At 43.5% G+C, this 24,508-nt stretch overlaps 1 protein-coding gene across 2 annotated transcripts in view; it reads left to right on the forward strand.

Moving 5' to 3' along the window:
• Positions 1–24,508, forward strand: part of pola1 (polymerase (DNA directed), alpha 1) — a 91,012-nt gene that overhangs the window by 50,194 nt on the left and 16,310 nt on the right. For both annotated transcript variants that reach the window (XM_071414869.1, XM_071414868.1), the window contains exons 27-35: positions 7,606–7,638; positions 7,924–8,016; positions 8,199–8,404; positions 8,632–8,764; positions 8,892–9,023; positions 9,203–9,377; positions 12,560–12,741; positions 13,922–14,053; positions 17,202–17,318. In XM_071414869.1, the coding sequence (XP_071270970.1) occupies positions 7,606–7,638; positions 7,924–8,016; positions 8,199–8,404; positions 8,632–8,764; positions 8,892–9,023; positions 9,203–9,377; positions 12,560–12,741; positions 13,922–14,053; positions 17,202–17,318 (1,203 nt within the window). The remainder of the gene's footprint in view (positions 1–7,605; positions 7,639–7,923; positions 8,017–8,198; positions 8,405–8,631; positions 8,765–8,891; positions 9,024–9,202; positions 9,378–12,559; positions 12,742–13,921; positions 14,054–17,201; positions 17,319–24,508) is intronic.

The raw sequence follows: 24,508 nt of genomic DNA on the forward strand, positions 1-24,508 counted from the left end.
GAAAGAGAAGATTGAGTGTATGTAACTGGCTATAGTCGATCTTCACAAAACTACACTCATAATTCATCTGTCCCTGTGGCACCACACCTAGTTGTTTATCTGTAACATGAGTGGCGTTGTTCAGTTGTGTGTGTGTGTGTGTGTGTGGACTACAGTGCCTTCAGAAAGTATTCATACCCCTTATTTCACATTTTGTTACACCCTGAATTAAAAATGGATGAAATATATACAAAATCTCACCCATCTACTCTACGGCTGACCCTATTTAGTCGACTGGTCGATAGGCTGTTGGTCGACCGAGATTTCTTTAGTCGAGCAGTCGCATTATATATATATATTTTTCTTTCATGGTGCACAAGACACCTGTCTGATTCGATCCTGTCTCAGTGGGTTAATCCGTTTGCGGAGGCCACAGGGATGGCACAGTCCGTCATTCTAAGACATGTGATACTGAAATTGTATATGGTGCAACACTAATAAATCTAATATTATTTTATAATAAATGCGCTTTCTCCTGCGTTTGATATGGTCACTGTCTGCAGTTCTGAAACAAAATTCAGTGCGTCGTAGAATTGCGCCTTTCCCTATGTTGCTATGTGCTTAAGAGCAAAGTTAACCAGCGTATTGGGTTTAAGAAAAATGCGGCGGAGGCAGCAGAGACGAGTAAACACCCAGCCTTTGCCTTGATGACAGCTTTGCACACTCTTGGCATTCTCACAACCAGCTTCATGAGGTAATTTCCTGGAATGCATTTCAATTAACAGGTGTGCCTTGTTAAAAGTTAATTTGTGAAATTTCTTTCCTTAATACGTTTGAGTCAATCAGTTGTGTTGTGACAAGGTAGGGGTGGTATACAGAAGATAGTCCATGTTATGACAAGAACAACTCAAATAATCAAAGAGAAACGACAGTCCGTTACTTTAAGACATGAAGGTCAGTCAATCTGGAAAATTTCAATAACTTGGAAAGTTTCTTCAAGTGCAGTTGCAAAAACCATCAAGTGCTATGATTTTAAACTGGCTCTCATGAGGACCGCCACAGGAAAGGAAGACCCAGAGTTACCTCTGCTGCAGAGGATAAATTCATTAGAGTTACCAGCCTTAGAAATAAGCAATTAACTGCACCTCAGAAATTGCAGCCCATTTAAATGCTTCACAGAGTTCAAGTAACAGATACATCTCAACATCAACTGTTCAGAGGAGACTGCATGAATCAGGCCTTCATGGTTGAATTGCTGCAAAGAAGCCACTACTAAAGGACACCAATAAGAAGAAGATACTTGCTTGGGCCAAGAAACGTGAGCAATGGACATTAGACCGGTGGAAATATGTCCTTTGGTCTAATGAATCCAAATTTGAGATTTTTGTCTCTAACCGCCGTGTCTTTGTGAGACGCAGAGTAGGTGAACGGATGTTCTCTGCATGTGTGGTTCCCACCGTGAAGCATGGAGGAGGTGGTGTGGGGGTGCTTTGCTGTTGACACTGTCGGTGATTTATTTAGAATTAATGGTGCACTTAACCAGCATGGCTACCACAGCATTCTGCGGAGATACGCCATCCCATCTGGTTTGTGCTTAGTGGGACAATATATTTTTTTCCAATAGGACAATGACCCAACACACCTCCGGGCTATTTTACCAAGAAGGAGAGTGATGGAGTGCTGCATCAGATGACCAGGCCTCCACAATCCCCCAACCTCAACCAAATTGAGATGGTTTGAAATTAGTTGGACAGCGGAGTGAAGGAAAAGCAGCCAACAAGTGCTCAGCATATGTGGGTACTCCTTCAAGACTGTTGGAAAGGCATTCCAGGTTAAGCTGGTTGAGAGAATGCCATTAGTGTGCAAAACTCATCAAGGCAGAGGCTGGCTACTTTTGAATAATCTCAAATATATTTTGATTTGTTTAACACTTTTTTTTGGTTACTACATGATTCCATATTTGTTATTTCATAGTTTTGATGTCTTCACTATTATTCTATAATGTAGATTGGTACTGGTACTGTATATATCTACAGAAATTAGACCTCTTGCTTCTGTTGCCTGTTTGAGTGTTTGTTTAATGCCTAATGATTCCGTGAGCACCAAGCCTCATGCAATGGCAGAATGTCGGATAAAGCCATTTCAGCTGTTTTTAATCTTTGCTATGCTGTAATAAAGGCTTTAAAAATATATATTTCATTAGAACAAACTGGTGTTACTTATAATTTATTTAGTGTATACACTGTTCCAAACAGGCAGAAAAATAATATTGTAATCTAGCATCTGTTTGTCACACATAATATGCACACCGCTTTCACTCTTTTATCCTCCATTTTCTTGATCTTCTTATTAGAGGTCCACCGATTTTAATCGGAATGGCCGATTTAATTATGGCCGATTTTCAAGTTTTCATAACAATCGGTAATTTTGGACGCCGATTCTTTTTTTTCTTTTTTCTTTTTACACCTTTATTTAACTAGGCAAGTCAGTTAAGAACACATTCTTATTATCAATGACGGCCTAGGAACGGTGGGTTAAACTGCCTTGTTCAGGGGCAGAACGACAGATTTTTACCTTGCCAGCTCAGCGATTCAATCTTGCAACCTTTCAGTTACTAATCCAACGCTCTAACCACTAGGCTACCTGCCGCCTCAATACCTCATAATGAGAAAGTCTAACCATGTTTTTTGCCAATGTATTAAAAACGAGATGCAGACATATCTAATTTACATAAGTATTCACACCCCTGAGTCAATACATGTTCGTATCACCTTTGGCACGGATTACAGGTGTAAGTCTTTCTGGATAAGTCTAAGAGCTTTGCACACCTAGATTTTATAATATTTGCAATTTTTTTTTTAATTCAATCTCTTTCAAGATTATTGGTAGACAGCCATTTTAAAGTATAGCTAGAGATTTTCAAGCTGATTTTAAGTGAAAACTGTAACTAGACCACTCGGGAACATTCATTATTTTGGTAAGCAACTGCAGTGTATATTTGGACTTGTGTTTTAGGGTATTGTCCTGCTGAAAGGTGACTTTGTCTCCCAGTGTCTGTTTTTCCTCTAGGATTTTGCCTATGCTTAGCTCTATTCCGTTTCTTTTTATCCTATAAAACTTCCTTGTCGTTGCCGATGACGAGCATACCCATAACATGATGCAGCCACCACCATGCTTGAAAATATGAAGAGTTTTACTCAGTGTTGTGTTGGATTTGCCCCGAACATAACACTTTGTATTCAGGACATAAAGCAAATTTCTTAGCTGCATTTTTTGCAGATTTACTTTAGTGCCTTATTCTAAATAGGAGACCTGTTCTGTTAATAGTTTTATTCTGTACAGGCATCCTTCTTTTCACGCTGTCATTTAGGTTAGTATTGTGGAGTAACTACAATGTTGTTGATTGTGTAATTAATAGTATCACCATGCTCAGTTATATTCAAAGCCTGCTTTTTACATTTTTACCCATCTACCAATAGGTGCCCTTCGCGAGGCTATGGAAAACCTCCCTGGTTTTTGTGGTTGAATCCGTGTTTGAATTTCACTGCTCGACTGAGGGACCTTACAGATAATTGTATGTGTGGGGTACAGAGATCAGGCAGTCATTCAAAATCATGTTAAACACTTATTGCACACAGTCCATGCAACTTATGTGACTTCTTAAGCAGATTTTTATTCCTGATCTTATTTAGGCTTGCCATAACAAAGGGATTGAATACTTATTGACTCGAGGCATTTCAGCTTTTCATTTTTAATGAATTGTTAAACATTTGTAAAAACATAATTCCACTTTGACATTGGGGTGTGTGTGTAGGCCAATGACACAATCTAAAGGTTATATATTTTAAGTTCAGACTGTAACACCACAAAATTAAGAAAGTCGCCAGGTGTGAATATTTTCTGAAGGCACTGTATGTGTGATATGTGCGGTGGTTAGTACAGTGCAGTGGTCGGCTGGATACCACTCACAAATTCCGGAGTCATGGTCAGATGACTAGTCTTTCAGTGGGGTGGCTCCTTGAGTGGTCCACCCTGTGGTCACTGACAGCAGATGGAAAACTGGCTAAATACGACCAGACCACGCATCAATTATATGAACACTACCTCACCTCCTCTCCCTCGCTCCACCTCTCTTTAATCTCAGCTGCTTTCTTTCCTAACGCTACTTTCTTTCCTTCCATCTCTTTCTTCCCTGTTTTGACATTTTTAGGCACAATATTACATTCTTAGGCATGTGTGTCTGCGTGTCCATGTGCCTGCGCGTGCATGTGATGTAGGATGACCTTGGTGGTAGTCTCTAATGGACGAGGCTGTGCTGTAATTACTCAAACTTCCCCTCCTCCCTCCCTTCTCCTCACATCTCCCTCCATCCTGTATCGGAGGTATGTAGCAGCCCATAAAGCTTAAGTCCCACTCTAATTTCAGGGAGAGGAAACCACTCGTAACCTCTCCTCTCCCCGCACTGTCGGTCTCAAATAGCCCTGTCCTTGTCTCTGCGGAGGGTTGTGTGTGTGTGTCTGGGTTTCAGATAAGACAATGTGGCACCTGACATTTGACCTGCAGCATTTTAATTTACTGGACATTTGAGAAATTTACCAGACCCATATGCATTGGGTGCCTGATTTAGGGCGTCCACTCACAGTGCTCAGAATGACATATTATGATAATTCATCTTAACAGAACATGCATCTTGAGGAAGCATACTGCATACATGCTCATTACTGAAATCCGATGCGAATTTGAATTTTAGAATAACTGTCCATTTACTTTTCCTCGAGTAAGACGAGTAACGAACAGCAAAATAACTACTCTGTCAATCTTTTATTCCCCGTAATAGAAAAGTTGACCTATTCTTTTGGTCAGCTTGTCATTCTTTGCGAGAAAGAAATAGCCTATTCCAAACAAATTGAGGACAGTTGTGGGACGATAGATCCCAAATTCATACAACCAGTAAGTGTAGGCTACATAAAAAATAAAAAAAACAGCAGAGAGGCTGATGCAACATATATGAATGTTTAGCTTAAAATGCTGATAAACAATTTATTAACATTATAAGTGCAGCTATATGCACAAGGTAGTAGGCTACTCGTGAATGTGCATTCCATAATGCTATTAGGAGAATAACACCATTGTCAAAAGCGCTCCTCACCTGAGCTGTTTCATGAGACTGAGATGAAAATATTTGTTAGAAATGTAGAAAGAGGGGAGATCTAAAGATGCAACAAGTAGCATGGGTTGCTAATATGACTAGGATTGTGCATTTGGCTACAGGACAATGAAAGTTAATTTGAAAACAAATGGAACATAAGAGAAAAGCTACTGGTGTCATTAGCATATGGAAGTCTTTATAAAATAATTGCCTCCACGTTTGGTCGTATTTTGGCTGGGCTACTTTGAAGCAAGGTAAACATGCCTCATAATGTACTAAAACATTAATGTTTCAAGCCATTAAGTATGTTTTCAAAATGCGTACTGCCTCCAGCTCATTGCAAAGTGGTATGTGACGCTCTGAAGCCTGCCTACCATTTATATGCACATGAATGGGAAGTGCGCTTCGATTACCAGTTGAGAAGGAAAAAAATGTTCGCTTTTTTTTTAAAATCGTGGCTATCAAACTGTTTTTAACACGATTTAATTCATAATTGTTCCTCAATGATTGGGCATATAGAACTCATTTCACTCCAGCAGCAAGCTGTAGCTGCAACTCATGCGCTGTCTGACAGATTTTAAGCTGAAACTAGGCTGTATGCGCATGCGCCATTTTAATTCCACTAATTCATGCAAATTAACCCATAGATCGATAAGCATGTATATACATTGACTGGTATTTTCATAAATGAATAGCATTATTTTGTGATGCGATTTTTTTTATTATAATTTTTTTTTATATATATATATAATTTTTCGGGCAATTGCCCAGCGAAGATTTTATTTATCTCCTTTCGGGATTTTTTGTCGGCTACTACCGGCTAACAAACCCTGGGGGGTGTGTGTGAAGGGACAGATTGCTGATGTCAGGTCACACTGCACCCAGTCACTCTTACCCCACCCTCAGATTAGCATCCCTGATCCTTGCACTGTACACACACACTCAACCCCTACCTGTTAGGATCCCTCTGCTACAGAGGACACAGGCACTAGTGCCTTAGTGTCTGTCCATCTATCCCTCAAGCTCTCTCTCTCTTCCTTATTCTGTCCATTTTTCTCTTACACCTTTCCTTGATGCATTTGAACAGACAATTCACTCCTGGTTTCACTGTTTTTTCTCTTTGCCCGTCCCCATTTGAGCACAGCTCCATTCGTTCTCTCGCTCGCTTCATCTGTTTTCTCATTCCCACTCTCTGGTCCGTCACTCACTCTGTTGGCTATTGAGGCCATTAGGAGTCATTAGGCTCGCTGTGTGTGTGGGGGGGTTTGAAGGCCCGTTGCAGCGAGACTAATGGCCCTATTAGCCAATTATCCTCCATTTAATAGCAAATCACCAAGGCTTTACGCGTGCGTGCGCACACGCACACACATACACAAAGATGCAAAAACAGCAGATTTTTCTGACATTGAAATCATTAGATGGGCCACAGTCCAAACAGTGGGGGGGGGAAATAATAAAGAATATTAGTATATTTACACACACACACACACACACACACACACACACACACACACACACACACACAGTGTATACAATACAAATTCACTATAATGGTAGACTAACTCTGTAAGCCACTCTACACAATCACTGAACCAACAGCATCGCCGAGGCCCTATGCGTTCTCTCCCAGACTCGTGCATAGAAAGTTTGGAGCGTAGCATAAGGTCCATCCAGTATGCATAATAATACAGTCCACACTCAAGGGAGATTACTATAATTGTTTTATTTTAGAGTATAGACTGGACATATGCGGTAGGATATTAGGCTAGGTATTGTATAACAGCACAATCATTATTTTAATATATTTTTATTATAATTCTTTTTAATGCTTGAGCTCAAATAGGCATGTGCATAAGCTCTAATGTGCGTATGGGTGTTCTACATGCAACGTCTTAAATGCTTTGAATGAATCACCTTAAAGTGCTGTCCATTAGTGTTGTTTGCCTTTGAAACAACATCCACAACAACCATGTTTTCTACTGAGTTTCAACCTATTGTTGAACTTTTTTCTTCAAATTTATCATCACAGTGAGGTAAAAAAAAATAATTGTAACGGTCAGTTTTAAGAGCATGAGACTATCTTGATAAATGTTTGTGATTTTCCATTGCATTTGCATTGATGTCAGAGTGGGTAGAGGGACAATAGATCCCTGAGTACCAGGCCATTAGGACCTGATGGAGGGACAGTAGATCCCTGAGTACCAGGCCATTAGGACCTGATGGAGGGACAGTAGAGCCCTGAGTACCAGACCATTAGGACCTGGTGGTCGTTAGTGAGTTGAGTACTACCAACGCATGTACAATGTACATAAGAGGAGGTTACCGTGACTCAACGGTCACGTGGAATTTGACAGCAGTCATGACTCATGAGTGCCAGTTTGACAGTAATACAGTCACCGCAACAGCCCTACTTGACAGTTCATTATGCTATTTGAGTGCTTTTGTATTCATGATGTTCTGTACTGTGTTTCCCTTAGATCCTGATGCACACCAAAGACATGGTTCAGAAGGTGAGTACTTGTTGTACTCTAAACCTAACTGATCAATGGAATACCTCACCAGTAGTCACTACATGGTCATGTTAGAAAGAACAATGCAACAATATCCTTACTGATGACCAAGAGCTAGGTGGTGCGCACAAAATGTCACCCTATTTTCTATATAGTGCACTTCTTTTAGCCAGGGCCCAGGGCTCTGGTTAAAAGAAGTGCACTAAATAGGGAATTTCCGTACCATTTCGAACGCAGTCCTACTTTAGACCCCACTCCTCACCTCTGACTTCCTGTGTGTGTCAGATGAACCTGGAAGTGATCTACGGCGACACAGACTCCATCATGATCAACACCAACAGCTCCAGTCTGGAGGAGGTCTACAAACTAGGAAACAAGGTAAGGAAAGGGAGGAGAGAGGGAGAAATAGAGGGGTCTAGAGCAAGAGACTCCATCGTAATCAAACTCCAACAGTTATATAGTGTGGGTTGGTGGTGAAATAAAGGCATGGAAAGTGGAATAGAGAGAACAGAATGCCAGATGGATAAAGAGAGATTGACCTTGCCTGTGTCTTCCCCCAGGTGAAAGCTGAGGTGAACAAGCTCTACAAGCTCCTGGAGATTGACATCGACGGGGTGTTCAAGTCTCTGCTGCTGCTGAAGAAGAAGAAGTACGCCGCCCTGGTGGTTGAGCCGCTGGGGGATGGCCGCTACAGCACCAAGCAGGAACTCAAGGGGCTGGACATCGTAAGAAGGGACTGGTGTGACCTCGCCAAGGAGTGTGGCAAGTAGGTGGACTCGTCAATTGGAGAACGCTATATACTGTACTTCCACTCGTCCCCTTCCTCTTGTATAATGCCAAGATGTCTCAACCATTTTGGCACAGAAGGTAGTGTGTTTGCTGTTGCTGCAGGGTTGGCTGGTTCAAACCTTGCTCTGGCTGATTCCCCTGAGTCGTGGCAATGTTAATCAATGACCTGATTCTACCCATCTTCCTCCTCCACCTCTTTCTCAGCTATGTGATTGGTCAAATCCTGTCGGACCAGAACCGTGATATCATCGTCGAGAACATCCAGCGTCACCTTGTGGAGTTGGGAGAGAAGGTTGCTAACGGAACCATCCCGCTCAACCAGTATGAGATACACAAGGTGTGTGTTTTTTCAACGTTCTTTGCGTTGGTATGCGTGTCTACAGTGTGAGTCTGTATCAATGCCCACTCTCCTCCCTTGCGCTCTCCCTCTTTTTCTCTCCCTCATCTCCCCTCCCTTCTCCCAGGCCCTGACTAAGGACCCCCAGGACTACCCAGACAAGAAGTCTCTTCCTCATGTTCACGTGGCTCTGTGGATCAACTCTCAGAGCGGACGAAGGGTTAAAGCTGGAGACACAGTCTCCTACATCATCTGCCAGGTAGGGATGGGAGAGTGTGTGTGTGTGTGATGGCAAGTGTATTATGAGTTTACAGGTGTGTCTTTTTGGAGAGGGACTTTCAGTCAGTGTATCTGTGGATGAAAGTGTGTGTGTGTCTGTGTTGTATAACAGAAGTGTTTTTGACCCTCTCTCCCTTCTCCCTCTCTCCTCTCCCCCAGGATGGCTCTACATTGGCAGCCAGTCAGAGGGCCTACGCGTTGGAGCAGCTCCAGAAGCAGGCCGGGCTGAGCCTGGACACCCAGTACTACCTTGCCCAGCAGGTGCACCCCGTGGTGGGCAGGATCTGTGAGCCCATCGAGGGTATCGACGGGGTCCTCATCGCTACATGGCTGGGTGGGTCTCAGTTCTCAGCACTGTTTCACTGTTATTAGAGTAGATATGAATTGTAGAGGCTTTCCTGGCCTGGTGCCTGAAGTTTTCCCTGATACGGTCACATGGTCTGGAAAAAAATCCTGGTCTTAGAGATGAGAGCCAGTAGATATATAGTTCTTAACAGAAACCTGTGTCCTTGGTCTTCACATTCTGTCTGTAGATGGCACTGTGTATGTTGCTATGGGGGGGAAGGGGAGGTGGGGGGTTTTGTGGCCTAGTCCTCAACACTGATTTACTAACACATTATTCACTTAGCCACGGAAAGTGTGTGTTTTCTCTGTGTGTCAGTGTTTGGGTTCACCTGGGAATACCAAATGGGTGTTCAGCTGCTCAGCTTCTAATGATATGATTATCTCAGCTGCTTGCACACACACAGTGATTTGATTGTTTTGGCATCCTTACAAAAATCTGATATTTCCGGTTTGTTTTTATCACACCTCCCTCACGATCTGCGCTCTCTCTGTCCTTCCTCTCTGCCTTTTCCTCTACAGTCTCCACCATACCATATGTTCGGGTTCTGTCCACCCATTCTCCCCAGAGTGATTTGGTGATAAAATAGCACTTCCTTATGTTTTAAAATACATTTTACCAAGACAAATATGATTTATTAATGCTCTGAGTCGTTCAGTAGGGTTTTTCTAACTTTTGATTAACAGTATATCAACAGAGTCGGATTTCGTAACCTAATACATCCGATATCACCGAGCTCTGACAGCCGTGCCGCTTTCTCGCAGCAACTTTGAGGATTTTACATATTGTGGTGGTCAAGTTTTTTCCACGGGTCGCTAAAAGCTAAATTGGCATGACACAAGCTGAATTAAATGTAATAAGCTTTGAAAATAGAAACAAAATTAATTGCACTCCCCTTACCACTCTTTTGAATCAAAAATACTCTTTCAATATAAAATGCAGATTAAATCTTTTTCATCACAGATTTTTTGTATGTCTGCGTTTTGAAAATGCAGATTTCTGAAAGCTAATGTTTTGTGAAATCTTCAAAAAATAACAGGAATTTTTCATTATTATGAACAGCATATGGTAAAATATAAAAATACTACATGTCATGTCTCAACATCTATATCTTACCTCCATATTGTTTTATGTCCTGTGGATTGAGAAGAAAGATGAGTTAGGCAGCCTTCATTCTGTCACAGCATCCAGCCTAGTTGACGTGATGCTGTGCAATATTCCTTACTTTTGAGCACTTTTTTTTGCTGGCCTTGATTTAGTCAGCCTAATTTTGGACATCCTACAAGGTAAGAACTCCAATAACTTTTGAACGTATTATGATAGAAACATGATGTTTGGACCATTTGGTTTTCTTAGAAGATTATCTACACAATAATATCATTGGACAAAATATGCATTTTTAATTTGACATTTTAATTGCATTCGGAAAGTATTCAGACCCCTTATAACACATTTTGTTACTTTACAGCCTTATTCTAAAATTGATTAACAAAAAAATGCCCCTCATCAATCTACAGACAATATCCCATAATGACAAAGCGAAAACAGGTTTTTAGACATTTTTGCAAATGTATTAAAAATAATAAACCGAAATGCCTTAATGTAAGTATTCAGACTCTTTGCTATGAGACAGTTAATTGAGCTCAGATGCATCCTGTTTCCATTGATCATCCTTGAGATGTTTCTACAACTTGATTGTTGTCCACCTGTGTTAAATTCAATTGATTGGAAATTATTTGAAAAGGCACACACCTGTCTATGTAAGGTCCCACAGTTGACAGTGAGTGTCAAGAGCAAAAACCAAGCCATGAGGTCAAAGGAATGGTCCGTAGAGCTCTGAGACAGGATTGTGTCGAGGCACAGATCTAGGGAAGAGTACCAACAAATTTCTGCAGCATTGAAGGTCCCCAAGAACACAGTGGCCTCCATCATCAATGGAAGAAGTTTGGTCCCACCAAGACTCTTCCTAGAGCTGGCTGGCCGGCCAAACTGAGGAATTGTGGGAGAAGGGCCTTGGTCAGGGAGGTGACCAAGAACCTGATGGTCACTCTGACAGAGCTCTAGAGTTCCTCTGTGGAGATGGGAGAACCTTCCAGAAGGACAACCATTTCTGCAGCACTCCGCCAATCATGCCTTTATGATAGAGTGGCCAGACGGAAGCCACTCCTCAGTAAAAGGCACATGACAGCACGCTTGGAGTTTGCTAGAAGGCACCTAAAAGAATCTCAGGCCAAAAGGGGCCTAAAGGATTCAGACAATGAAAAACAAGATTCTCTGGTTTGATGAAACCATGATTGAACTATTTGGCCTGAATGCCAAGCGTCATGTCTGATGGAAACCTGGCACCATCCCTACAGTGAAGCATGGTGGTGGCAGAATCATGCTGTGGGTATGTTTTTCAGAGGCAGATACTGGGAGACTGCGCCCTTCATCTTTCCCTCAATCCTGACTAAAGTGCAGAGAGATTCTTGATGAAAATCTGCTCCAGAACGTTCAGGGCCTGAGACTGGGGCGAAGGTTCGCCTTCCAACAGGGCAACAGGGCTTAGGGACAAGTCTCTGAATGTCCTTGAGTGGCCCAGCCAGAGCCCGGACTTGAAGCCGATCGAACATCTCTGGAGAGACCTTAAAATAGCTGTGCAGCGACTATCGCCATCCTACCTGGCGGAGCTTAAGAGGATCTGCAGAGAAGAATGGAAGAAACTCCCCAAATTCAGATAAGCTTGTAGCATCATACCCAAGAAGACTCAAGGCTGTAATCGCTGCCAAAGGTGCTTCAACAAAGTACTGAGTACAGGGTCTGAATACCTATGTAAATGTGATATTTCATTTTTTTTTTTTGTAATACATTTGCAAAATCTTTTTTTAAAAATCTTTTTTTTCTCTGTCATTGTGGGGTATTTTGTGTAGATTTAGGGAAAAAAATATTTAATACATTTTAGAATAAGGCTTTAACGTAACAAAATGTGGAAAAAGTAAAGGGGTCTGAATACTTTCCAAATGCACTGTATGTCAACTTCACCCTTGTGCATTGCCACACACATTCAGACAAAGTAGTCTTGATTGGTTCTGCCTCAGACTGGTTTTGTGTGTTTGTTCAGTAGCAGTGTGTTTATAACTGGTGCCAATAGCATCTGTGTAGATATTGTGATTGATTGTGTGTGTGTTCCCCAGGTCTGGACCCCAGTCAGTTCCGGGCCCAGCAGCAGGCGCAGAGAGAGGAGGAGGGAGATGGGTTCCTAGGAGCTCCGGTCCAACTCACTGATGAGGAGAAATATAAAGACTGTGAACGCTTCACATTCACCTGCCCTCTCTGTACCACTGATAACGTCTACGACAATGTGTTTGAGGGAGCGGTACGTACACGCACGTGCACGCACACACACACACGTTTGATACTTCCTGTGAAGTGTGCTATAGTCTTTCAGTGTTGTACCTCATGTCTTATTTTTAGACAGGACTGACTCATACACACAGTCTGTGTTCATTGACATAGTTTACACTCCTGTACTTAAAGGCTCCTAAACCCCTATACACACACTCTCCATCTCGATCTCTCTTTGTCTTTTGTGCTTTTTCTCTCACTCACTCACTCTCACACATCACACTCCTACCCACCTACTACAGCCATTCCTAGAACCGAGGTCACTGGAAAAGGGAGGTGTGTGTTTTCTTATCACTCAGTAATGAGTTAGACGGACACAGCTTTCTCTTGTCGCAGAGAAACTCTTGAAGCTGACACTTTCCCCTCCGTTTGTCCTCCCATGGTTCTGACATCACACACACTGATAAGGTGGTACGTTAATTAGTGGTAACATGGTCTAACAACTCAGGCGGGCCTTGACTTGAGATACAGGGGGAGTGAAGGAAAGAGGCCAGGGAGATTGAAAGGGGATGGCAAGAGAGGAGAAGAGCTGGAGGGAATGGGAAAGACAGACGGGGGAGAGGAAGAGAACATCAAATAGAGCGAGGTAGACGGCTGTTATCAAAACCAGAGAAGAAACAGAGAGCGAGGGAGGGAGGGAAAAAAGGAAAATCAATTGATGTTCTCTAGTCATCTCCTGGGGATGAAAACCCAACTTCAAACTTTTTGCTGTATGTGTACGCCCGGCTGTCCTGCCATCCATCTGTCAGTCCAGCTCCCCATCCACCATTTCTGTAAAAGCAGGGAAACCCTGTAGGAATACCACTACTATTATGTGGAAATGTGTGTATCAGTGCAATAAATGCATAGCCCTGTTGAGACACTCCCCAGTCCTGTCACTGACTAATTGAGAACATTGTTTAGGCCTCAGCAGATAGGAAGTAGTTAGCTACTAGTTGTGGAATTTCTGTTGTGTTAGCAGTCCAGGTAAGTGCCTATGAAAGCCTGTTCTGACAGGTGAATGAGTGGGGAGATTGGCTGGAGCTTGGGAGTCTGCAGGCTGGGGAGATTGGCTGGGGGTCTACTTGATCTGCCTATATGTGGTGCTGCATGTGTGTGTGTGTGTGCGCGCCAGCGCTGTGCTGACGAAGTCCCATCCTGTTTGTGTGTAGGGTACGATGGTGGAGGCGGCTCTGCTGCGATGCTGCAACCCGACCTGTGGGGGGCGTCCTCTGGACTACCCCACACACATCAGCAACAAGCTGCTACTGGACATCCGCAAGCACATCAGGAAATACTACAGCGTGAGTACCAACGGGGGGAGGGGGGAGAGAGGTGTGTGTGGTTTATTGCAGGCAGTTTTGTCCTGCTCAGATTGACTATTTATTGCTACTCTACTGAATGCCGAACACTGGCCTTTCCCTCTGCTACACACACATAAATACACACACCCCTCGCCCTTCTGCATTACTGCAAATGGACTTAATTTAGTTCTTTCAGGCTTTAGTGCTTTCCTGGAATACACTACACTGTAGTAGTCAGGCTCTGACTGGAGCTTGTATTTGGATATCTTTAGTTGGAGAAATAGTGTGGAGGGTTTTAGAACTGTTCTGGAACTCTCTGTATTGGTTTTAGAACTGTTCTGGAACTCTCTGTATTGGTTTTAGAACTGTTCTGGAACTCTGTATTGGTTTTAGAACTGTTCTGGAACTCTGTATTGGTTTTAGAACTGTTCTGGAACTCTCTGTATTGGTTTTAGAACTTTTTGCTTAGTAGAACTTGTATGTTTTCTAGAACTAGCACTGATGCTGTCTTCAGGGTTGTGGAAGATTGGAGTGGCGTTGCCTGCTAGTCTTTTAGATTGAGCATTGTGTGGAGGTAGGGGAGGGGGTGTTACTCTCCCACAGTGCTGAGCAGAAATCAATTAGTGGGGCGAATGTGCCCCCAAAAACACGCACATACACTCTCTCAGGGAACAAGCCTCTCGCCCCCTTTGTAATGTGTGAAACAGCTGCTGCCACTGAATACTAACACCACACACACACTCTAGGAACACACGTGTGTATAAACACACAGAGGGGGCGATGAAGAGTGGTAATTAAGGATTTCTTTCAGACGAAGGGAGAGCTCAAATGGAGCTGTTTGTCTGGCCAGATAGACTGAAAGCCCTGGCCTGCACCTCTGTGCGCGTGTGTTCCTACAGAGACGTTAACCCCCCCGCTATTATCAATAAACCTGCTCTGCTAGACTGGCCAAACACTGATCCCTCTCTCTTCTGCCTCTTCCTCTCCATCAATCTTCCTCTCCATCTATCTTCCTCTCCATCTATCTTTCTCACCCCCCCCCCCCCCCTCCCGAGTGTCGTTGGTTCATTTTGTCATTCCGACCCCCCTCTTATTTACCCCTTTCAAACACCCGTTGCCATGGCGTTTAACAAATTATTGCAATTACTCTCGTCATGTGGGTCACCCCTGGAAACTGGCTGAGGGAGGGAATAAATAGAGAAGAAGGTGATAATCCTATTTTGAACAAAAGGTCAAATTGCTGAATGGAGCCGCTTTGATTAAGCGGAGGATGTACAAAGTGGACTGGTTTCAGCTCTATTCAGAGAGTGAGAGGTGAGTGCGTGTTTGTGTGCGTGCGTGTCCCTGCCTGCGTGGTTGCGTGCTTTGTCTACAAAAGTGGACTGGTTTCAGACCTATTCAACTCTGGAGCTGGCAGGATTGATTACCTTACAAGCTAGAACCTCTGTCTCTTCTCTCTCTCTAGTCCTTTTATCCTGAGATCCACCAGTCAAAATAGTGTGTATGTGCGCGATTCCTGTGTGTTGAGTTCCACTGGTCTGAGATCACTGTGTGAAACAGTAACCCCCCACAAAGTCAACTATCTGCCTCATTATCAAACCCTGGATGGAGGGAGAAAAGGCGGGAGAGAGTTGGACAGAGGAAGAAAGGGGAGCGTGTTAGAAAAGAGGGAGAGGAGAGAGAAAAATGGGATGAGGTGCAAATGAGAGAAAAGAAGAGAGGGTGAAAGGAGGAGAGAGGAATATGGATGGAGAGGGAGGGAGTGTAGGCTAGTTTCTGTGTCTTGTCTCACTGCAGTTTAATCTGTTTAGTTAAATGGTGTGGAAGTCATCTGACGGCTGGATTCAGTGTGTCAGGTAGTGACTGCTGTAATTATGTCATTATCAGCCCCCCCCATCTCCTTCTTGCTCTCTCTGGCTTAATGTTTTTCTCTCTTTCTCTCCTCTTGCTCAGTTTCACTCAAAGACCCACAGGACTTTATCAGTTAATATACCCTTTCTCGTGTGTGTGTTCGCATGCATCTCCAGCCCATGGGAACAGTGCTGTGTGTTTAGGCTTGTGTCCTCAGGAGACTCTGGGATCAGACAGTCAGGCAATAACATCCCTAATGAACACACACACACACAGCATCCCGCCAATCGCCTATAAACGAAAACCAAACACACACATATGTCCCAATTCAATTACAATCTCCCAGAGTTCACAGCATTACCCACAACCCCCTGGGCCAGAGACGTTATCTAAACATTGCCAACCGCCACAGACACGAGGATCATGGGACATTAAACTGCTCTGTTGGCTCTGATATAATATTCACCACAATGTTGTGTGTGTGGTTACAGCCAGGTTAATGAGATTGATAACAGTACAATAGACCCTTCAGTTTATCTGTCTACTCTATGATTGTAATTGATACAGGGGAAAAGAGACCTCCATATTTCCTCCTTTTCTCTGTGGCCTAGTATATCTGGGAGAATTATGGGGTGAAGGGTGCATAGGGGTGTGTGGCTCACCCTTAGTGCTCAACTGGGTCGTTGTGTGTGTGTGTGTGGGATGATTTGGTATGTGAGGTGGTAGGACAGGTGTAGTATGTAGTAAGGGGTTGGATGTCTTGGGAACTGTTATTAGTTGGGTAATAACCCCAACACGAAAGGGCAGGCCAGGGAGATATAGGGTATTAGATTAGGGATGAGGAGGAGGGGAACAGAGGGAGTAGGGTCTGCACCTGTCCAAGGCCACTGACTCACCCCAGGGGTCCTAACCACCTGCTGCCCTCTGCTCTGCCTGTCTGAAAAGGGAAGGACCCCCAGGCTCAAGCAGATGTGCCTTATTCACACAGAGGGGATGTCTTGGAAAATTCGAGAATATACAATTTAGGGAGGAGGCAGAGAGAAGGCGGGAGAAAGTTGATTTATGTGTATTTAGGCAGATCATTATGCAATTGTTTCCAGCAAGTTAGCCTCGTATTTTAAATTTTCCTTGATATGAATACAATGTTGTATAATTATTGTATTTCCTCTGCTTCTCTCTCTCTGTCCTTTTCTGTCTGTCTGTCCCCCTCTCATGCCATCTCTCTTCACCCCCCAATCCCTCTTCACTCCCATCCCTCTCTCCTCTCTGTCTCTGTCTCCCTCTCTCTCCATGTCAGGGTTGGTTGGTGTGTGAGGACCAGGCCTGTCAGAACCGAACTAGGAGGCTGCCTATCTCCTTCTCCAGATCTGGACCCATCTGTCCTGCCTGCACCCGCTCTACACTCAAACCAGAGGTAACAGACACACACTAACACACCGCACACACATACACCCACAAGCATGAACACACCACACACATATAATCCACTTGCATAAACACACTGGATGTGTACACACACACACCCACACACTCACTGTATCGATGTTGGATGGTTTGTCCAGGTGATGGTGCTGTAGAGCCATTTTTAAAGCTACTGAGCTCTCATCCTCTTCTCTCATCCTCTTCTCTCATCCTCTTCTCTCGTCCCCTTCTCTTCTCGTCCCCTTCTCTTCTTGTCCCCTCCTCGTCTCAGCTCTCCTCCTCTTCACATCTCACGTCCTCTCCTCGCGTCCTCTCCTCTCGTCCTCTTCTCTCATACTCTCCTCCATTCACATGGTCTAAATTCTCTCTTCTCACGCCCCTCTCATGCTCCCTTGTTTTTGCTCTCCTTTTTATTTACCTCCCCTCCATATTTCTCCTCTTTCACTCTCCCTCCCCCCTTCCCACCCTGTCCTTGCCTCAACTGTTGTGTTCATACTTTAATGAGATTCTTACACAGGCCATCCCAACACACACACACACTTGTAATTCATGTTGAAGTACAACATACACACACTGATAAGGGTATCCTCTGTTCTCTACACAGGCCTCTTACGGCCTTGAGTGTGTGTCTGTAGGAGGGTACTGGTAGTTTTAAACTGTCTCCTTTATGAAGACCAGGGTACTGGTAGTTTTAAACTGTCTCCTTTATGAAGACCAGGGTACTGGTAGTTTTAAACTGTCTCCTTTATGAAGACCAGGGTACTGGTAGTTTTAAACTGTCTCCTTTATGAAGACCAGGGTACTGGTAGTTTTAAACTGTCTCCTTTATGAAGACCAGGGTACTGGTAGTTTTAAACTGTCTCCTTTATGAAGACCAGGGTACTGGTAGTTTTAAACTGTCTCCTTTATGAAGACCAGGGTACTGGTAGTTTTAAACTGTCTCCTTTATGAAGACCAGGGTACTGGTAGTTTTAAACTGTCTCCTTTATGAAGACCAGGGTACTGGTAGTTTTAAACTGTCTCCTTTATGAAGACCAGGGTACTGGTAGTTTTAAACTGTCTCCTTTATGAAGACCAGGGTACTGGTAGTTTTAAACTGTCTCCTTTATGAAGACCAGGGTACTGGTAGTTTTAAACTGTCTCCTTTATGAAGACCAGGGTACTGGTAGTTTTAAACTGTCTCCTTTATGAAGACCAGGGTACTGGTAGTTTTAAACTGTCTCCTTTATGAAGACCAGGGTACTGGTAGTTTTAAACTGTCTCCTTTATGAAGACCAGGGTACTGGTAGTTTTAAACGGTCTCCTTTATGAAGACCAGCCTGAAGGGTAGATGTTTTTCTGCCTTCACTTGATCTGACGTCTCTTTCCCTCTCATTTTATCCCTGACGTTTCAATGTATTTTTCTCCTGTAGTTCTCTCCCTTTTTCCGCTCTTTTTCACTGCCTCTCCACTTTCTTCCTCCTTCCCTACAAGCTTTCTCTTTCTCTCTCTCGATCCTCCCCCTCTTTCTCTCCCCAAGCTCCCTTTCCCCTCTTCCTCCCTCCTCTCTCTCCCCCTTCTTCCCCCTCTTTCTCCCCCCTCATCCTCTCTCCCTCCCCTTCTATCTCTCCCTCTATCTCTCTCTAGCAGTGTGTAGGGTTGTGTGGCGACAGGTTGAAACCCAAAAGGCCAATTTGTCTTGTCACCACGGCCACTTAGGCGTCCTTCTCTGTGCCTGAGGGCCCTGCCACTTTAAACTGCTGGCTGAATAAAACATTTAACTCACCCCTCTACCCTTAACCCACCTCTTCTCTCCTCCGCTCCCTCCATCTCTCCTGTTCTCCCCTGCTCCCTCCATTCCTCCTTCAGCCTTCCTCCTTTTCGCTCCTCGCCCACTCGCTCCCACCTTTCTGTTCTCTCTCCCTCTTTCTCCCCTCTTGTATTTTCATTCCTCCATCCTTTTCTCGTTCTCTATCTCATTATACATCATCCCCTCTTTCTCCCCTTTGCCTCTATCCTTCTTCTCCTTTATCATCTTATCCCTCTATCCTCTTCTTACTCTTCATTCCACAGCCTCGTTCCTGTCTCTGTCAGTGATGTGTTTTCTGCTTGCTCTCTCTCCCCCTCCTGCTACCTCCCTCTCTCCCCTTCTCATATTCCCTCCCTTGCCCCCCCCCCCCCTTATATGTTTCTCTCTCACCCTACTCTCTTCCTCACTCTCTGATCTCCATGTAATAGAGGAGTAATAGCCACTCTTGTTGATTGGTTAGTAATTTGAGGGAGTTATGCACAGGTGCAATTTGTAATATTTTCAGTAAATTAAATTTCTCTTTCTCTCTCCCTCTTTAACAATCTCCCCCTCCCTTGCTTTCGTTTTGTATCTGATGCACTTTCTCTCTCTCATTTTCTGTTTCTCTATCGCTTCTTTTTTCCCTTTCGTTTTCAGTTTAGCCAATGCGCTCAGTCCCCTCCCACTCTTTTTCTCTCTCCCTGTCCCTCTCTCCCTCTCCTCCTCCCTCTTTCTTCCTCTCTCTCACTCCCTCCCTCTTTCTCCCTCCCTGTCTTTCTCCCTATCTATCTTTCTCTCCCTGCTTCCCTCTCTCTGTCTCCCTCAGTTTTATTGATGTACGTTCAGGCGCCCATTAAAGCTCTTTTTTCCTCTCTAGTGGAAATTGCAGCATGTTAATTTTCACACAAATTACGGCAATAGCAGGTATCTCTATTTGATACATTATAGCTGGAGCAATCAGAGATAATTGAGTGCCTTTCAGAGGGAGACGGCTGCATTCACTCCCGGCTCAAAGCCGCCCCATTATCGCCTAATCGCTCTTTAAACACTGAAATTCACCGAACAAAAATTCTTGTCATAATTTCGCTTAAGTGTATTTGGAAATCACAGGGCCTTTGAGCGAGGATAATTGAAATCAAATCCCTTTCACTGAAGCTGACATTTCTACATTTCCCCCCAATTGAAATTAATTTCAAAAATTGAGCATGAATATCTTCAAATAGCAGGCAATTATACCTTGTGAATGGGGAGAAATTACCCATTGGTGCAGGGCTGCGCTAGCGAGCGGGAGCACCAGTTAAATGTCTTTGTTTCCTGCAGTGTTTGGCTAGTAAAGATTTACATATATTGACTCATTATGGAGGCTTGTGAAGCCGATCGCTGGGAGGACTCAACCCAACGCTACAACGTCTGAGTTAAACCCTATCAGATTTCATAACGCCCAGCTACACAGTGATTTCTCTCTCCTCTCTCTCGCAGCTACAGTGGTGTGTGTGGTGTGTTTAAGGGGTCAACTGGATCTGCAGGTTAGCAGTGTCTAGGTGGAATATACACTGAGTGTACAAAACATTAGCAACACCTTCCTAATATTGAGTTGCACCCCCTTTTGCCCTCAAGGGCATGGACTCTACAAGGTGTCGAAAGCGTTCCACAGGGATGCTGGCCCATGTTGACTCCAATGTTTCCCACAGTTGTGTCAAGTTGGCTGGATGTCCTTTGGGTGGTGGACCATTCTTGATACACATGGGAAACTGTTGAGCATGAAAATCCCAGCCGATGCACCTGGCACCCACTACCATCTACCAGTCTGTTGTCTTGCCAATTCACCCTCTGGAGGGCACACAAACACAATGCCTCAAGGCTTAAAAATCATTCTTTAACCTGACACTGACTGAAGTGGATTTAACAAGTGATATCAATTAGGGATCATTTCTTTCACCTGGTCAGTCTATGTCATGGAAAGAGCAGGTGTGCTTAATGTTTGTACACTCAGTGTATGCCATGGAACCTTTAGATGTAGCTCCAGTGTTTATGGATTAGTACTAGTGATGGCTGACTGTGCTGTATTTACTGTATGAATCTCATACTGAGCAGGAGACTGTCACAGTTACACACTTATTTTGTCATGTAGCATGTAGTTATCCATGTAGTCATTGACCTCTCAGTACCTGTCTGAATAGAATACTAATTGTAGTTTTGGGGGGGTCATTTTACCGTGTTCAGTTTATTGTGTGGGCTTTTGTGGTCTGTTTTAGACTGTTGGCTGTGGTTTAGCTATTTAGACCCATTTTGTATGCTATCTCCCCCTTTTTCTCTCCCTTTCACTCTTCACTCCCCCTCTTTGCTCTCCCACAATTGTTTCCTCCCCCTGTTCTCTCTCTCCCCTTGTTTCTCTCCCTCTCAGCCCATACTTTACAGGTTCACTTGCATGAGAAAGGGAAGTGCACCTACTATATGGGTGTGTGTGCAGATTGAGTGAGGGGGGTAGTTAGCGAGGTTGTGTGTGGAGGGGAGGGGGGGTTGTTCGCTCCCTAGAGAGGCAATTTCACAGCTGGTTTGCTCTTTGGGCAGCCAGGCTGAAAATGCAGCAGATTTGTGGTGCAAATTGAAATGGTGTCAGTACAAGAACAAAGCACTGAGCCGAATGACGAGGCGTTTGTGCGTGTGTGGTTGTGTGTGCTCTAAATTCAATAACGACCTGTAACACCTTTAGCCACGCCTCTTCGACACCTGTCAGTCAAGTCCAGTGCGACTTTGTGTGTAGGGCTAGTTTGTGTGAGAGGGGAAGTGTGTGTACTCAGCTCTGCGTTGGCAACGGTAACCAAGGATCCATTATGGAATTCATGGTTAGTTATTGACCAGGCAGTGCATCGTGGGTCAACAGCTGTGTGTCTCGCATGGCCATAGATGACCATTACATACATACATACATACATACATACATACATACATACATACATACATACATACATACATACATACATACATACATACATACATACATACATACATACATACATACATACATACATACATACAGTGGGGAGAACAAGTATTTGATACACTGCTGATTTTGCAGGTTTTCCTACTTACAAAGCATGTAGAGGTCTGTAATTTTTATCATAGGTACACTTCAACTATGAGAGACGGAATCTAAAACAAAAATCCAGAAAATCACATTGTATGATTTTTAAGTAATTAATTTGCATTGCATTAGAAATGTCCTTGTTTTTGAAACAAAAGCTAAACATTTTCTCTGTTAAAATAGCATCAAATTGATCAGAAATACAGTGTAGACATTGTTAATGTTGTAAATGACTAATGTAGCTGGAAACGGCAGATTTTTTTATGGAATATCTACATAGGCGTACAGAGGCCCATTATCAGCAACCATCACTCCTGTGTTCCAATGGCACGTTGTGTTAGCTAATCCAAGTTTATCATTTTAAAAAGGCTAATTGATCACGAGAAAACCCTTTTGCAATTATGTTAGCACAGCTGAAAACTGTAGTTCTGATTAAAGAAGCAATAAAACTGGCCTTTAGACTAGTTGAGTATCTGGAGCATCAGCTTTTGTGGGTTCGATTACAGGCTCAAAATGTCCAGAAACAAAGAACTTTCTTCTGAAACTCGTCAGTCTATTCTTGTTCTGAGAAATTAAGTCTATTCCATGTGACAAAGTGCCAGGAAACTGAAGATCTCGTACAACGCTGTGTGTGACTCCCTTCACAGAACAGCGCAAACTGCCTCTAACCAGAATAGAAAGAGGAGTGGGAGAACCCGGTGCACATCTGAGCAAGAGGACAAGTACATTAGTGTGTTTAGTTTGAGAAACAGACGACTCACAAGTCCTCAACTGGCAAATTCATTAAATAGTACCCGCAAAACACCAGTCTCAGTGAAGAGGCGACTCCTGGGATTCTGGCCTTCTAGGCAGAGTTCCTCTGTCCAGTGTCTTTGTTCTTTTGCCCATCTTAATCTTTTATTTTATTTGGCAGTCTGAGATATGGCTTTTTCCTTGCAACTCTGCCTAGAAGGCCAGCATCCCGGAGTCGCCTCTTCACTGTTGACGTTGAGACTGGTGTTTTGTGGGTACTATTTAATGAAAGTGCCAGATGAGGACTTGTGAGGCGTCTCTTTTAGAGGTCGACCGATTAATCGATTAATTAGGGCCGATTTCAAGTTTTCATAACAATCGGTAATCGGTATTTTTGGACACCGATTGTGGTTGATTACATTGCACTCCACGAGGAGACTGCGTGGCAGGCTGACTACCTGTTACGCGAGTGCAGCAAGAAGCCAAGATAAGTTGCTTTTTTTTTTCTTTTTTTTTTTTACAAGGGAATGTCTAAGTGACCCCAAACTTTTGAACGGTAGTGTACATACATACACACACACACTTGTTAAACACTACACACACTCATTCATAGACATTGAAACACAATCCATACGCGGACACAGGCATTACGGATGCTAACTCTGTCATACACGCATCATAATAATGATGCTAGTTGTGGGGGTGTTGTGGGGGTGTCCTGTAGTTGAATGTAACAGTCAGTGTAATTAGCGTTGTGATAATGGCCTCATGCAGAAAAATGTCTAATCACATTGACGGAGGCTGTTGTTCAGCTGCCTCTCCTCTCTCTCAAAAACCTTATCACAACAAACTATCAGCCAGGTGATTTACACATGATCAGATCTCTTTCCTTTTCTCTTCCCTCTCCTCCCCTTCATTTCCCTCTCTACCTCCCTCTCTCTCTCTCTCCCACTACCTCATTATCTCAGCCTCTCTCTCTCAGGCGTGTGACTAGAGTTAATTGTTGCTGAAATTAACAAACCAAACTACGGCTTTATTGGTCATGCTCCCTGAGAGGAGGATGGCGAGATGTAAATAGATGAGAGATGGAAATAGGAGGATCAGGGATGTGAGAGCATGGTCTGAGAATGTGGGAGGAAAGTGAAAGAGGTGGAGGGGGAGACAGTATATTTTATGACATCTCATTAAATACAGGAAAAACGCGAACCTAAAGTGTCTTCTTACGGCTGAAATCCCGCTAACGGGATCAATACGACAACAGCCAGTGGAAGTGCAGGGCGCCAAATTCAAACAGAAATCTCATTATTAAAATTCCTCAAACATACAAGTATTTTACACCATTTTGAAGATAAACTTGTTGTTAATCCCACCACAGTGTCCGATTTCAAAAAGGCTTTACGACGAAAGCACACCAAACGATTATGTTAGGTCAGCAACTAGTCACAGAAAAACACAGCCAGTTTTCCAGCCAAAGAGAGGAGTCACAAAAAGCAGAAATAGAGATCAAATGAATTACTAACCTTTGATCTTCATCAGATGACACTCATAGGACTTCATGTTACGCAATACATGTATGTTTTGTTCGATAAAGTTCATA

This window comes from Salvelinus alpinus, chromosome 8 (assembly GCF_045679555.1).
Source record: "Salvelinus alpinus chromosome 8, SLU_Salpinus.1, whole genome shotgun sequence".
In the NCBI taxonomy this organism is placed as follows: Eukaryota; Metazoa; Chordata; class Actinopteri; order Salmoniformes; family Salmonidae; genus Salvelinus; species Salvelinus alpinus.